Source organism: Mizuhopecten yessoensis, unplaced genomic scaffold (genome assembly GCF_002113885.1).
Source record: "Mizuhopecten yessoensis strain PY_sf001 unplaced genomic scaffold, ASM211388v2 scaffold716349, whole genome shotgun sequence".
Classification (NCBI taxonomy): domain Eukaryota; kingdom Metazoa; phylum Mollusca; class Bivalvia; order Pectinida; family Pectinidae; genus Mizuhopecten; species Mizuhopecten yessoensis.
This window is the reverse complement of record NW_018480072.1, coordinates 47,726-61,932: the sequence shown is the minus strand read 5'-3', so window position 1 is coordinate 61,932 and position 14,207 is coordinate 47,726. Positions and strand designations below refer to the sequence as shown.

Genomic DNA, 14,207 nt, shown 5'->3' with positions numbered 1-14,207 from the left:
TCCAAATTTAAGAAATCATAGCCGGAAGTAAATGAATTTGTTGTTATTTGATACGGAAAGAAAGCAAGTTTAGTTCACCAAAATTCTATACAATGTCCGACTTTGATTGAGATTTGAGGCATTTTGAATATCAAATGTTATAACATATCACATAGAAAATAGTTTAAATAAACGTTTTGCTTGCTGAAACTATGGATATACAATTGTAAGTTGCACATGCGCACGTCAACTTTCGGTTTTGGAAACTCCACCATTCATTGTGTGTACCCTTCCAGGAAACTTACCTTGACCAGTGTATCAGAGCAAGATATGAGGTGTTTGTAAAGTTATTATACAGGTAAAATTTATTCTATTTAATTGCCAATACTAATTTGTAAGTTTTAGAAACCGAAAAACGGCATCTCGTATTCTAATAATGACCCGATATGCTAACGTTAGGTTGTGAGTGGCCCTATACCGTATGGTTATATTTCTCAGTGAAACAGAATTTGTTTTTTGTCGAGCTGTCAGATGATCTTAATCTTCACACCGTGTTACAGATGACAAAATATACTTTAAATTACAAAGAATGTTTTGTTTTGTGCTCGCCAGGTTAGAAATACTGAAGCCCAACCAGCATTTACAGAACCCGGTGATTTTGCAGTTTGGCTCTTTGTATTGGGTAAGGTCAGGAGAGATCACCGTCTAACATTCTTACTTATGCCAGTTTAGTTTCCACTCACAAATTCCTACGTTTGTGATACTTGTATATACATGTGTGTGTTGTCGAATATTTTTAGTGACAGCATTCTTAGTTATCATTCCACAATTTCTCAAAGATTTTACAAGACCAGACACAAAAAAACACAATAATAATATATCTCTCCTCTTCGTCTTTCCAAAATAATTATTTTTTTACTAGATTTTATGCAACATGTCCTCGTGTCTGACATGATTTTCATAGGCTAAACTTTTCAAATATATTAAAAATTATTTTGTGTCACCGGGTTCAGTAATAAAATGTAACAGAAAATGAAATTAAAGAGAATAATAATTCAAATAATGTGCATCCAACAGGGATCAAACCTGCTAACCCAGCTTGCCAGTCTGCTGTTTTATTGTTTGACCTAATATATATATAGTCATTCCCTCTAGCCGAAAGCTTTAAGAAGGCAATCATCATCCGTCATCCTTTTATGTACAAATGTACAATTCAAATCTACCACAAAAGTTTGAAGGTATCTTGCTCAAGGATATAACACCATGGACCAAAGTCTAGCCTCAACCACCAACTGGACAGTTACCTGTTTGCCTTTAGTTTAATATGCTATCCACTTACTTTGCTTTTGTGGCACAGAGCTCTTGAGAGATATTAATTCAGTGCTTATAACTTCTGGTTCTTTAAGACCAGGTCTATTTCTATTTTATATAGTGCTGGGAATCACTTGTAAATTCATATTCAATCATCACTTCCAATCAAATGACTGATAATCGACTAATGATCGATCAAATTAAACTTAATTCAGTAATTTAAGGTTATATTCGATTTCCGAAATCTACTTTCACTTTCGTTTCCAGGGAAACCTGACGTCAGAGAAATTCGCTAATAACACACAACATCCATACAAAAACAATACGTTTGTTGACAGAACCTTATAATTAATCAAAAATATGTATTTGGAAATGAAATTGATGATGTTTGCAATATCCATTATGCTGTGACAGCTGCATCTTGTATTCAGAAATGCTGCGATGGATTGGTATTCACCTGATGACACCCTGTCAAACTTAACATTTAATTTGTAAGATAGCCTACACTTTCGACAAAGCATTTTATTTATATCCAGCTGAAGGAGGAACAATACCTTCCAAACGTTTAAATCAGTAGCCCACAGATGATCATAAGAGTATTCCAGACGTTTATAAAGTATGCCATGGCCTATGACATCAAATGCAGCTGACAAGTCCAGCATGTCAAGCACCGCTCTGCCTTTGTTATCCAATGCAGAAGCTATGTCATTATGTACCCGTAGGATGGCCGTCTCAGTAGTGTCCAATGCGGTAGGCCGATTGCATGTTGTCATGGAGACTGATTGCATGGAGATGAACCTCTAAACGCCGGGACACAACCTTCTCCAAGATCTAAGACAGAACAGGCAGTTTTTAAACTGGGAGGTAGTTCTTCAACTCCTCCTTGTCCATTCCAGGCTTCTTTAACAATGGTCTCACATGTGCCTTCTTGAAACACAATGGAACCTTTGACTCAGCCAATGATTTGTTCATGATTGAGGTAATCAAAGGAACCAGTGCTTCAAGACATTGCTTTAATAGGTCTGTAGGCAGTGGATCTAGCTCACAGGACTTTGATTGCAAGGTCATGATTAAAATTGGGCAACTCATCCTGGGTTGTTAGTGGGAGCTTTGCCAATGCATATAGTTCCCCATCAAATTCAATGTCATCAGTCATATGACGGATATCATTGTCAGCAGAAAAGTTCACTTCGTCAATACCTTTCCTGATTGAGCTGATTTTATTCAGAAAGTAATCACTAAACTTGTTTGATAAGTCTTTTTCAGAATTACAGCTTGGTAGGATAATTTCACCTTTCTGGCCCATTAGGTTTTTGGTGAGTCTAAAAAGCTGTCTATGATCCTTACCACATTCTTTGAATCTTTCTGAATAATAATTATAAGCCTTCTTTGACTGAATGATAAGTGAACCAACTAACCGACATTGTTCCCTATAAAACTGTTGGTGAAAGGTTAATTTGGTCCGTCGCCACTGTCTCGCGGCTTTTCTACGGTTCTGTTTTTCTACGCAGAGATTTTCATTATACCACGTGTATGAGCTTGAGGCATTCGGTCTCACAGTTATCACCTTAGTCTGCAACGGTGCATGTTTCTCTATAAGGGCTTCTATACCAGATATGTATATGCTTCAACAAGATCATCAACCCTGCCTTCAGTAGATTGAAGGGCTGAAGAAGATCTAGACTGGATGTCATTGTTGAAATCTGGTATTGAAATTTCGTGGAATTTCTGGAAGCTCACCTCTTTCCTTGCACGATCTGGCTTACAACAATACAGTGTTGTGTGTACAGCAAGATGATCACCAGATTGGTTCCCCTTTACATCACTTAGACATGGATTCCTGGATCAATCACTTAAATTGCGCCATCAATGACTGAGTTATCTTCCCTCGTTATGACCACATCCAGTGTGTGGCGATGGGTGTGTGTAGCTTCTGTCACATGCTGAATCAGAACCCCGGAATCTAGTAGACCAGAGAACTGATGAGCGTCAACATTAGATAGAACGTCTAAGTGGAAATTTAGATCACCCGTGATAATAATCTCTTGTGGTACAACAACTTGGTGGTCTTAAAAGGTAGACCATTCATAAAAAACACTGTATTTCGGAAATTATTCTGTTTAGATGGAGGAGGCCTGTAAATGATACACAATCTAAATTGTTTATTACCAGCAATGACAGAACAAGTCATGTGCTCAAAGTGTGTATATACGTATGCATCATCATGGCTGGAAAAGAGATGTCTCACACTTAGGCCTTTCTTAAACAGAACAGCCACCCCACCACCACGTTTGCCGAGTCTAGCATTGTGGAGGAATCCATAGCCTGTTGGTATTAGCTCAGCTAGTACCTAGTCATCGATATCTGAACCTAACCAGGTTTCTGTCAATGCAAGAATGTCAATGTCCAGAGATGTTACAATTCTGCATGCGCAATGGACAATGACTTATTATTCACTTATTATAAGGACACTAAATTCAGAGGAATAACTGTGTAGTATGGCCCTGCAAGAAAGTGTACATGGCAGACAGACCATTTGTAGTGACCAAATGGATGAGATTATCAGTGTTCAGGCCCGAGTGGGTACAACCACTGGTTCCTTTTGATTTAACACCGATAACACTTAGTATTCGCCTAACAGCACCCTTTCCTGCCCGTGTCCCACGTCTAGTGCACAACTTCTTTTCCGAATTTGATTCCTTAAAATCCTCTAAAAGATGTGTAGTAATATCATGACTCACTGGTCTAAGTGCCAGGAGAACAGATCTAGATATACTTGAACATATATATATATGAATGTGATATCAACCTCTGTTGATGGAAGTAAAATATCACAGTATGGGTATTCATGGTTCTGAGGGGTTCCCACATTAGTCGCCTCTTCAGTTACGTGTACCGAGATGATATATATTAGAAATGATCCTACAACTTCTAGTATTTACAACATAAGCGGAACAACAACAAACAAAAAACAGTAGAACATCAGTGCAAAATGTCTAGAACATATATTTCAAATTTCTGATTTCGATTCCGACTCGCATTACAAATGGCATCAGAAAATTACTACAAATGGTATCAGAAAGTTTTAGTAAGACAACCGAGGTTCGGGTATCCCATTGCCAAGCATACACCAAATGCTTGAAACAAGGGTTGGTCACATAGGCACCACTGTAACAGGTAAGGGGAAAATGCAAGGCCAGACCAGGGTTACCAATCAAAACAGGGACCTTCCGAACTCTAGACAGATGCTCTACCAATTGAGCCCGTCCAGTTCCGCTATACCAGATACTGAGATCATCATAAAATACATGTACAGCATACCAAACAGAGGCCGTAAGGACAATACACGCTCTCTGCTGACCTCTCACCAGCTGATTGTTGTCAGACTAAAATATCACTAATAGGGGACTAACTCCATGGACAGCTTCTCAGAGTAAAATCTGGTTTATGGTTAATTAACTCATTCACCCCTGAAATTTCATAATGAACTATTCCAACCTTTGAATTGGAAGAGTTTAAATGTGTCTCCAGGGAGAATGAGTTAATCAAGTTAATGTACAGTGTAATAAAGATTAAACAAAGTAGATTATTTCTAAGAAGTAATCATTATTTCTATTGTAAGTTCTAACATGTTTACTTCACAGAGCAAACATGTTAGCATAAACAAATCAAGAATAAAGATCTGAAATAATATTTTTCAATAATATTAACAAATGTTACAACATTTCAATGTTTCATTCATTTTAACGATAGCATATAAAGATTAAAGGTTAATATAAAGATACATAATCAATGCAAATTTGTCTACTCTTAAACAGATTATCTGTTTTTTGAAAATATAGATCTATATACATCTCATGTAAAGTAAACCCAGACTTCATGCTGTTATTTTGCTTTTGGAACAAAACACAACAACCCTAACACATCCCCTTATCCAGCTGTGTTCCTTCACCAGGTAAGGAGTATTCCAATTAACAGGTACATAGAAAGGCTAAAGACCTGTCAATAACAAACTTTGTTGTTTGGTACATATATACACTGGGATTCTGTTTGGCTGTACCTGGTCAAGGCTACCTTGCATACAGGTAATTACTCCGATGTCAATTCTGTACACTGCACATACACCCATGTGGAGCACTGACATGTATCTATTTCTTGAGAAACCAACATTGGATAAGTATATATGCTTCCTTGTTGAAGCATTGCCCTTTTACCAGTACATACTTATATATCATTTGATGAAGCACTATACTGATTTTCTCACTGAAGTTAGTGTTACAGGTATATATCTAATGACTTTCATTGATGTGTTGATCACAGTATGCCTTCGGAAATTATGTTTATTCATGAACAAAAAGAACAAAAATTTAATGAGTACTAACATTTTTAGAGAAATCTTGACCAGGCTGTGAATTTAAAACTATTGGAGTAGATATATTGATAAAACATGATGGTTACCAGCGGCATTACCCACACATGGAAGGCGCACAGATGAGCACAGCTATTTAGGTCAACAAAACTTTAAACAGTGTATATTAAAAATAAAAAAGTATATAGACACAAAAAAAGAAATTAATATACATGATATGAAAAGGTAAAATATGTGCAAAATAAAAAGTAAAAATGCAGAAAACAATCAAAACAAAACGTAATAAAAATGGTCTACAAAATAAATAAGTATTCAAATTAAAAAGCATGCAAAAAAAACATGTGCAATTCATGTTTTCATGCATACTGTACATGTCTTTATTTCAGATTTTCAGTTTGAAGTAGCATGGTTCAATTCCAACTTAAATACTGAAGATGGCAGGAAGAAATCCAGTGCGAGAAAAGAAACGTTGCAGAGAGATACTTGGTGTTGCAGAAGGAGCAAGTGAGGGTAAGATAGCACACATTTATAGAGAGATTCTTGGTGTCTCAGAAGGATCAAGTGATGGTAAGACAGCACACATTTATAGAGAGAGATTCTTAGTGTCACAGAAGAATCAAGTGATGGTAAGACAGCACACATTTATAGAGAGATACTTGGTGTCTCAGAAGAAGCAAGTGATGGTAAGACAACACACACTTATAGAGATACTTGGTGTCTCAGAAGGAGCAAGTGATGGTAAGATAGCACACATTTATAGAGAAATTCTTGGTGTCTCAGAAGGAGCAAGTGATGGTAAGACAGCACACATTTATAGAGATACTTGGTGTCTCAGAAGGAGCAAGTGATGATAAGACAGCACACATTTATAGAGAGATACTTAGTGTCACAGAAGGATCAAGTGATGGTAAGACAGCACACATTTATAGAGATACTTGGTGTCTCAGAAGGAGCAAGCGATGGTAAGACAGCACACATTTATAGAGAGATACTTAGTGTCTCAGAAGGATCAAGTGATGGTAAGACAGCGCACATTTATAGAGAGATACTTGGGGTCTCAGAAGGATCAAGTGATGGTAAGACAGCACACATTGAGAGATTCTTGATGTCTCAGAAGGATCAAGTGATGGTAAGACAGCGCACATTTATAGAGAGATACTTGGTGTCTCAGAATAAGCAAGTGATGGTAAGACAACACACACTTATAGAGATTCTTGGTGTCTCAGAAGGAGCAAGTGATGGTAAGATAGCACACATTTATAGAGAAATTCTTGGTGTCTCAGAAGGAGCAAGTGATGGTAAGATAGCACACATTTATAGAGAAATTCTTGGTGTCTCAGAAGGAGCAAGTGATGGTAAGACAACACACTTATAAAGATACTTGGTGTCACAGAAGGAGCAAGTGATGGTAAGACAACACACATTTGAGAGATACTTGGTGTCTTAGAAGGAGCAAGTGATGGTAAGACAACACACTTATAGAGATACTTGGTGTCACAGAAGGAGCAAGTGATGGTAAGACAACACACACTTATAGAGATACTTGGTGTCACAGAAGGACCAAGTGATGGTAAGACAGCACACATTTATAGAGAGATTCTTGGTGTCACAGAAGGATCAAGTGATGGTAAGACAGCACACATTTAAAGAGAGATACTTGGTGTCTCAGAAGGAGCAAGTGATGGTAAGACAGCACACATTTATAGAGAGATACTTGGTGTCTCAGAAGGAGCAAGTGATGGTAAGACAACACACACTTATAGAGATACTTGGTGTCGCAGAAGAAGCAAGTGATGGTAAGACAGCACACATTTATAGAGAGATACTTGGTGTCTCAGAAGGAGCAAGTGATGGTAAGACAACACACACTTATAGAGATACTTGGTGTCGCAGAAGAAGCAAGTGATGGTAAGACAGCACACATTTATAGAGAGATACTTGGTGTCTCAGAAGGAGCAAGTGATGGTAAGACAGCACACACTTATAGAGATACTTGGTGTCACAGAAGGAGCAAGTGATGGTAAGACAGCACACATTTATAGAGATACTTGTTGTCTCAGAAGGATTACTGTTGCATGGTCCAAATATGAATCAAGATTTTGTGACCTATGGCTCTTCAATGGGTCAATTAAAAATGCAGGGCATTGAAATGTATGCATCTCTGGGAAATGCCAGTTAAAAATAGAAGTTCATAGACATGTAGTTCGAGAAAATGAGTCAAGAATTATTCACGAACTTTTTGTGAAATGTAGTTCATGAACCATTTAATGTTATTCTTATTCATGAACCAAAATTATTTATGAACATTTCATGACCTAAATGTTTATGAATTAATTCCATGAATAATACTTTTAATTTATTTAATTCAAACTGTTCATTATAGGTTTCGTAGGGGTAAATGCTGTAGACAACATGGCAAAAAAATCTGGCATTGACAGATTATGATCACTGCCGTTGTCGGATTGTAACTGCTGTTGTAACACTGAAGATGTAAAATAATACGTGTAGACTGTAAAAATCAAGTAACTATTAACTCATTTACCCCTGAAATTTCATTATGAACTATTTGAAGCTTTGAATTGGAAGAGTTCAAATGTGTCTTCTGGGTTGAATGAGTCAACTACTACCCTATTTAAGAAAACAGTTGTTGTTAATATTTTGATATATGTTTTGTTTTAGATGAGATCAAAAAGGCTTACAAGAAGCTGGCACTTCGCTACCATCCAGATAAGGTAACTATTTAGTTTTATTACATAGAGAAATTAATTTTCTGTCATTTATAATGATTGATTTTGAAATTTTGTGAAAATTGTTGGTCTTAAAATTTTACATTTTTTTTTTTAATTTGAAAAGTTGTTCTGTTTTGCCTGACCAAGAAATCTATCAGTTGATTTATTCGTGTCATAGAGAAATAATCTTCAATCCTTCACTAATTTGTCACCCACATTTATGGGTGACTTCTTTGTCAGCTCACTGAAGCTTCAAACATGTTTTAAGACACAATGAAAAACAAGTTGTCACTTTTTGTCTCGCCACTACAAAGTAACGGTAGTGAGAATTAGGTGTTGCTTTTCTGGCGACGGCTGCGACAGCGTCAACATTTTCTTTTTGTGCTCAAGTTAGTTTCACTGAAAGTATAAGTGCTACACTAGCCAAACTTGGATCACTGAAAGTATAAGTGCTACACTAGCCAAACTTGGACCATAAATGCATCTTAGGTAGTACATCTCAACCCATGCATCAAATGCTGGATGTGACCTACCTTTAATGGTCCATTGACTTTGTCCGGATCTCCATCAACATTAAGTTTTTGTGTTTAATTTAGTTTCTCTGAAACTATAAGTGCTACACCCACTAAACTTGGAACACAGATGCATCTTAGGTAGTACATCTGCATACATCAAAGGCTGGTTGCGGCCTACCTTTCATGGTCCATCGATCATGACTCCGTCAGCATTTCAATCAACATTAAGTTTTTTGCGTTTAAGTCAGTTTCTCTGATATGTGCATTGATGGTCAAAGCGGGGCACAGGCGAGTCATATCAATCCGAATGGCTTGTTATAATCACAGGGTTTGCAGTATGGACCCTTGAAAATATCTTTTTGACCCTGCAAAATGAGCTTTAACTATTGGGATTGAAAGAACACATCGTTTTGTCATATGTTTTGACACTCTTTAATCAGAGAAATGCAATTTAACTTCCAAAATTGCTAAATGTCAAGGGTCAGCTGAAAGACCTGATTCAGCTGATGTTATGCTTAACTGGTCTCAGTGTTTGGGGTGGAATTTCATGTTTATCTATTTTTTGTTTTCTTCATGTTTTTCAGAATGACAGTAAAGATGCAAAAGAAAAATTTCAAGAAATCAGCTACGCATATAAATATCTCACAGAAGGTAAGTCTGCCTGGATCTCCACTCTGTGGCCATAATGCAGGGGAGATATTGTTTTCCTTGACAGGTGTGAGATATCCTCGTCTTACTCTAGGGTTTGGGGGGTGGGGGTGCGGTAGCCAAGTTGTTAGGGCGTTTGACGTTCTGCCACCGCTAGCCCTCTACCCCTGGGTCGCGGGTACGAGACCTACGTGGAGCAGTCGCCAGGTACTGGCCGTAGGTCGGTGGTTTTTCTCAGGGAACGCCATCTTTCCTGCGCCAATAAAACCTGACGTTAGCTGTTAATAGGACGTAAAACACAATCAAAACCAACACCAAGCCAAACTTCCCCAGTCATAGCAGCGGTATGACATCACGCCAACAATGCGTCAAAGTTTCATCAACAATGCACGAACATTGCATCAACAGTGCTTCAACGTTACATCAACAATGGACAATCAACAAAGTTAGGAGGGGAAAACTTGAGTTGGACTGTCTGTCTGTCTGTCTGTCTCTCTCTCCATTGTCTGTCTGTCTATTCCATTCAAAGTGCTGCACTGATTTTGAATTATACCTTGGTACACATAACCCTTACATCGAGGGGATGTGATCATAGTCAATGATGTATTTGTATTAGAGTAACCTTCCCTTACTATGAAGTTATGGCCCTCTGTTTAAAATACTTTGTTCGCGCTACTACTTTCTAAGCACTGCATCAATTTAAATGATACTTTGTAGACATCACACCTTACATTGAAAGGATGTGCATTAAGTTAATAAGGAGTTACCTCCCCTTTTTACGGATTTATGTCCCTTCGATTGAAATATTTTGTTCGCATTACTCCTTTCTAAGCACTGCATCAATTTAAGGTAGCTCCATACATCATCATCAGCGTCCATTTTCGTGACGTACTTCTGGAAAAAGTACGGCTCGGACTCAATTATCTTGATCGAAATGTGCATGTACACCGTGTTGTCATTTCCGTATTGCGTATCGGGCATTCAGTATCGTAGTGCAAATTATAGTAACACCTGGGCCGTTTTCGTTTTAAACTGTCAAACCGATCGGACCACTGTTGTTCGTTTATTAAATAAGGTCGGACCTAGTATACTGGTGCTGTTTTAGGCGAGCCTTGAGAAAGCCTTGCAAGGCCTGCATACACATTTGCAGGTCCGCCAGGATTTATACCCGAAATTGTTACATTTATAAATGGTCAAACCGGTTGTTCCGCATAAACGAACAGGCCCCTGGTAAACAATAGTGCACGTGCGTGCCGATGATATGTCAACACCCGATATAGAGATTTTACCGGGAAATGTATAATCACACGTACTTCAGGAGTAGAGCTTTCCAATTCATAGACATAAACAGACTCAGGGGAAGACATTGACATGAGACCAGACGACCTCAAGAAGGTCATATAGGAAACACATGGAATGCGGACATATACCGACCTCACATGTGCATATCACGTGCTTACACGAGTTCATAAGCACGAGGTCTTTACGATTTTCGCTGTTGAGGGAGTTTCGCTCTGTCGATTAAATCATGTTTACAAATGTAGTCTACTTACTCTGTGAAAATAATGTTTTGTAAAATATCAAGATACCGATGAAATGCATGTGTGAGTGCACGTGAGAACGGCATACCATGCGATAGCCTCTGGTCACATATGTACCTGACATGTAATTATAAATATACCGTGAGTTAGCGGACTGTGGAATGATGTCCAAAGTGTACATGACTGAGGGTAATTTGGTTCCATTAAAGAACAATAAATTGATAATTTTGATATCATATTTTTGATTTATTTCCATCATTTTTGTTATATGTAAACAGAGACAACTGTCATTGGGTAAATGTCATCCCTCTGCAAAAAGTTCCGATTTATTTCAAGGAAGATAACTCTCACCCGGATCAAAGTGATTGTAAAATGTAAAATAATTTAATTATAAAGCCATTGTGTATATTTTGTTCAATTTCCCATTTTATATTTATAGATCTTTGTGTCCTGTTTGCTTTTAGCTTGTAGATAATCACTTTTATCCGTACAAATTCAATAAAAAACACTTTGTGTAACATGTGTTACATATTTTGCGATAAACAAAATATTTGTAGGGTTAATTAGAAATGCTTCTTTTCATTTTATTATTGCTGTTATTGTTCCGAACAATGCCACACACACACAAAAAACGGAAAATATTAAAATTGACGAAAATTCATTTTTTTTGGTATGTTTTCCAAAATTGACATAGTTGCATAACCATTATATGAAAGTTTCAACGAGTTTTGCTGGTTAATTGCGAAAGTGTGAAGCCACCTTAAATGATACCTTGTAAACCTCACACCTTACTAAGTAGGAGTTCCCTCCCCTTTTTATGGAGTTATGTCTGACATTGTTTGCACTGTTTCCTCCTAAGCACTGCATCAATTTTGATGTTACTTGGTATACATATCCCTACCAATAAAGGATTTAAATAAAATACAAACATTGGAGTTACCTCTATTTATGGAATCTGCCCTTTTGTTTAAAAACATTGTTTGTCTAAGTACAGTAGATTTGTTACTTCTCATTTGTCAGATAAAACATGATATAAACTGGAATGTGACAACAAGAGAAAACATGTTGTTCTGATGTTTTGAGCTGTCTAAACCTGGAAGAGACCATATTCAAATGTCCAATTAATGTGGTTTTACAAAGAAGATCCTTAAGTAAAAATATTTGTAACTGAAACAGACTTTTTCTTTAATAACAGTGAAATAATACTCTAGCATTGTATGTTTGTATTCCAGGACCAAGTGCCATGGGAGGAGACCAGGGAGGGATGGAAGGTGAAGGTATACCGGTAAGTCTGTCAGAGACAACGGAGCATTTCCAAGACTTCCCTCAATCTAATCTTATTTCAAGAAACTCAATAGATAGATAGGCATTATAGACTCAAGAGGCCTGCCGGCCGCCTGTCTTAGCAGTACCTCACTTCTACCTTCTTCCTACACACTTTACCCTAGGCAGATCTTATTAAGTATCATTCAATCTGACTGGTGGATTATTTCTGTATGTAATATTTCTCTAAATATAACCCACTGATTATACTTTTTTTTTTTACATGTACTGAGTTTTTTTCTATATATGCATAATAGTATCATAAGATAATAATATCGTAAGATAATAGTATTGTAAGCTAGGATGAAGTATATTAGATAGTTCTTAGGAATTGAAAATGAAAGTAGAATTTTCTTTTCTAGAATTTTTCAACACTGTGTATATGATTTAGCACTAATCTTATTTTAGTGTTTTTTCCACTTGAAACATTGCACTAAATTAGGATTGCACTAATTGAAGTTTCTGTTTATTGTTTTCTGCAAGTGCTTCATGATCAGTTTATCAATACATACTGTACCTGTTAGTATTTGATAATGTGCTAAATCTTGAGTGCACTAAAATGGGTATGTTTGCATTATCATTCAGTGCCAAGTTAAAGTAGAATAGATATCTAGCACAACTTAAGTAAGCTACAATGTTTAACTCATTCACCCCTGCAGACACATTTGAACTCGTCCAATTGAAAGTTTCAAATACTTCATTATAAGAAGTCAGGAGTGAATGAGTTAATGTGTACACTACTTTCTGATTGATTGGTTAGTTTTGCAGATTCACTTTCATAATCGATATACTATATTTTACTGGTTGAGTTGTGTGTTTCAAACTGAGCAAATATTTTTACTAGGGCTGCAAAGATACACACACCTCACAGTATGATATGTATCAGGGTTCAATGCTTACGATACAATACATATCATGATACAAATATCTGCATAAAAGGTTGACTTCATAATGATTGAGTGAAATCAAAATTTGTAAAGTACTATCAAAATATATTTTTGTATAAATTTCTAGTATTTTTCGGTATGACTGAAAGGTTGATCATGACCATATCTTTACTGAAGGATTAAAAAAATAAGTACACTTTAAAGAGTTAGATAACAAAATGAGTGATCATTTAGGTACTGTTTGTGGATCATGATACAGGCAAACAAAACAATTTGATACAATACACGAGAAAGTATCACGATATCATTATGATATATCATTGCAGTCCTAACTATTACCTTTTTTCTCTGGTAAATGCCCAATTCCATCATCTGTTTCGACATATACACAAATGAAGCACAAAGTTGACGACCACATTATGTTAGCTTGCAGATCTCTTGTTAATTGAAGCATTTTCTTTACAGTATGACATCCTGGTGAGACTGTTCCCCTGGNCCCCCCTTGTGTCAGCACTACAGTGAATAAATACCAAGACTCCAGACATTTATAAAACCTTCGAAAGATTTAAAACTCTTGATTTTGGAATATAATTATTTAGGACTCCACAACTAAATCATTTACTATATGTCATTACTAAGCTTTTGAGCTAATAGCGTTAATATTTGAAGTTTAACAGTAGTGACAACTGTCTAGATTCAAAGACACATACCTGACAAAGGCTTCAAAAGGCATTTTTTGGTAAGTTTAGTGGTATATAAGAGCGCTACAGGCGTCTACTTTTGACAACCGGAGGTTTGCAAGCCAAACCGGTTTATATGTCAACAATTACCTATTTAAATTACTCAGAGGCACTGTATTAAACCGGAACAAATGCTGGGTAGGGATTACAATCATAAAAACATTT

At 36.8% G+C, this 14,207-nt stretch overlaps 1 protein-coding gene across 1 annotated transcript; it reads left to right on the top strand.

Moving 5' to 3' along the window:
• The first annotated feature begins 56 nt into the window (after window positions 1-56).
• On the top strand, window positions 57-13,824 carry LOC110443513 (chaperone protein DnaJ-like). The gene is made up of 7 exons (XM_021487778.1): window positions 57-314; window positions 592-661; window positions 6,046-6,169; window positions 8,339-8,391; window positions 9,488-9,554; window positions 12,325-12,377; window positions 13,768-13,824. Exons 3-7 carry the CDS (start codon window positions 6,094-6,096, stop codon window positions 13,822-13,824), a joined length of 306 nt encoding a protein of 101 aa, XP_021343453.1. The 5' UTR covers window positions 57-314; window positions 592-661; window positions 6,046-6,093.
• The last annotated feature ends 383 nt before the right edge of the window (window positions 13,825-14,207 follow it).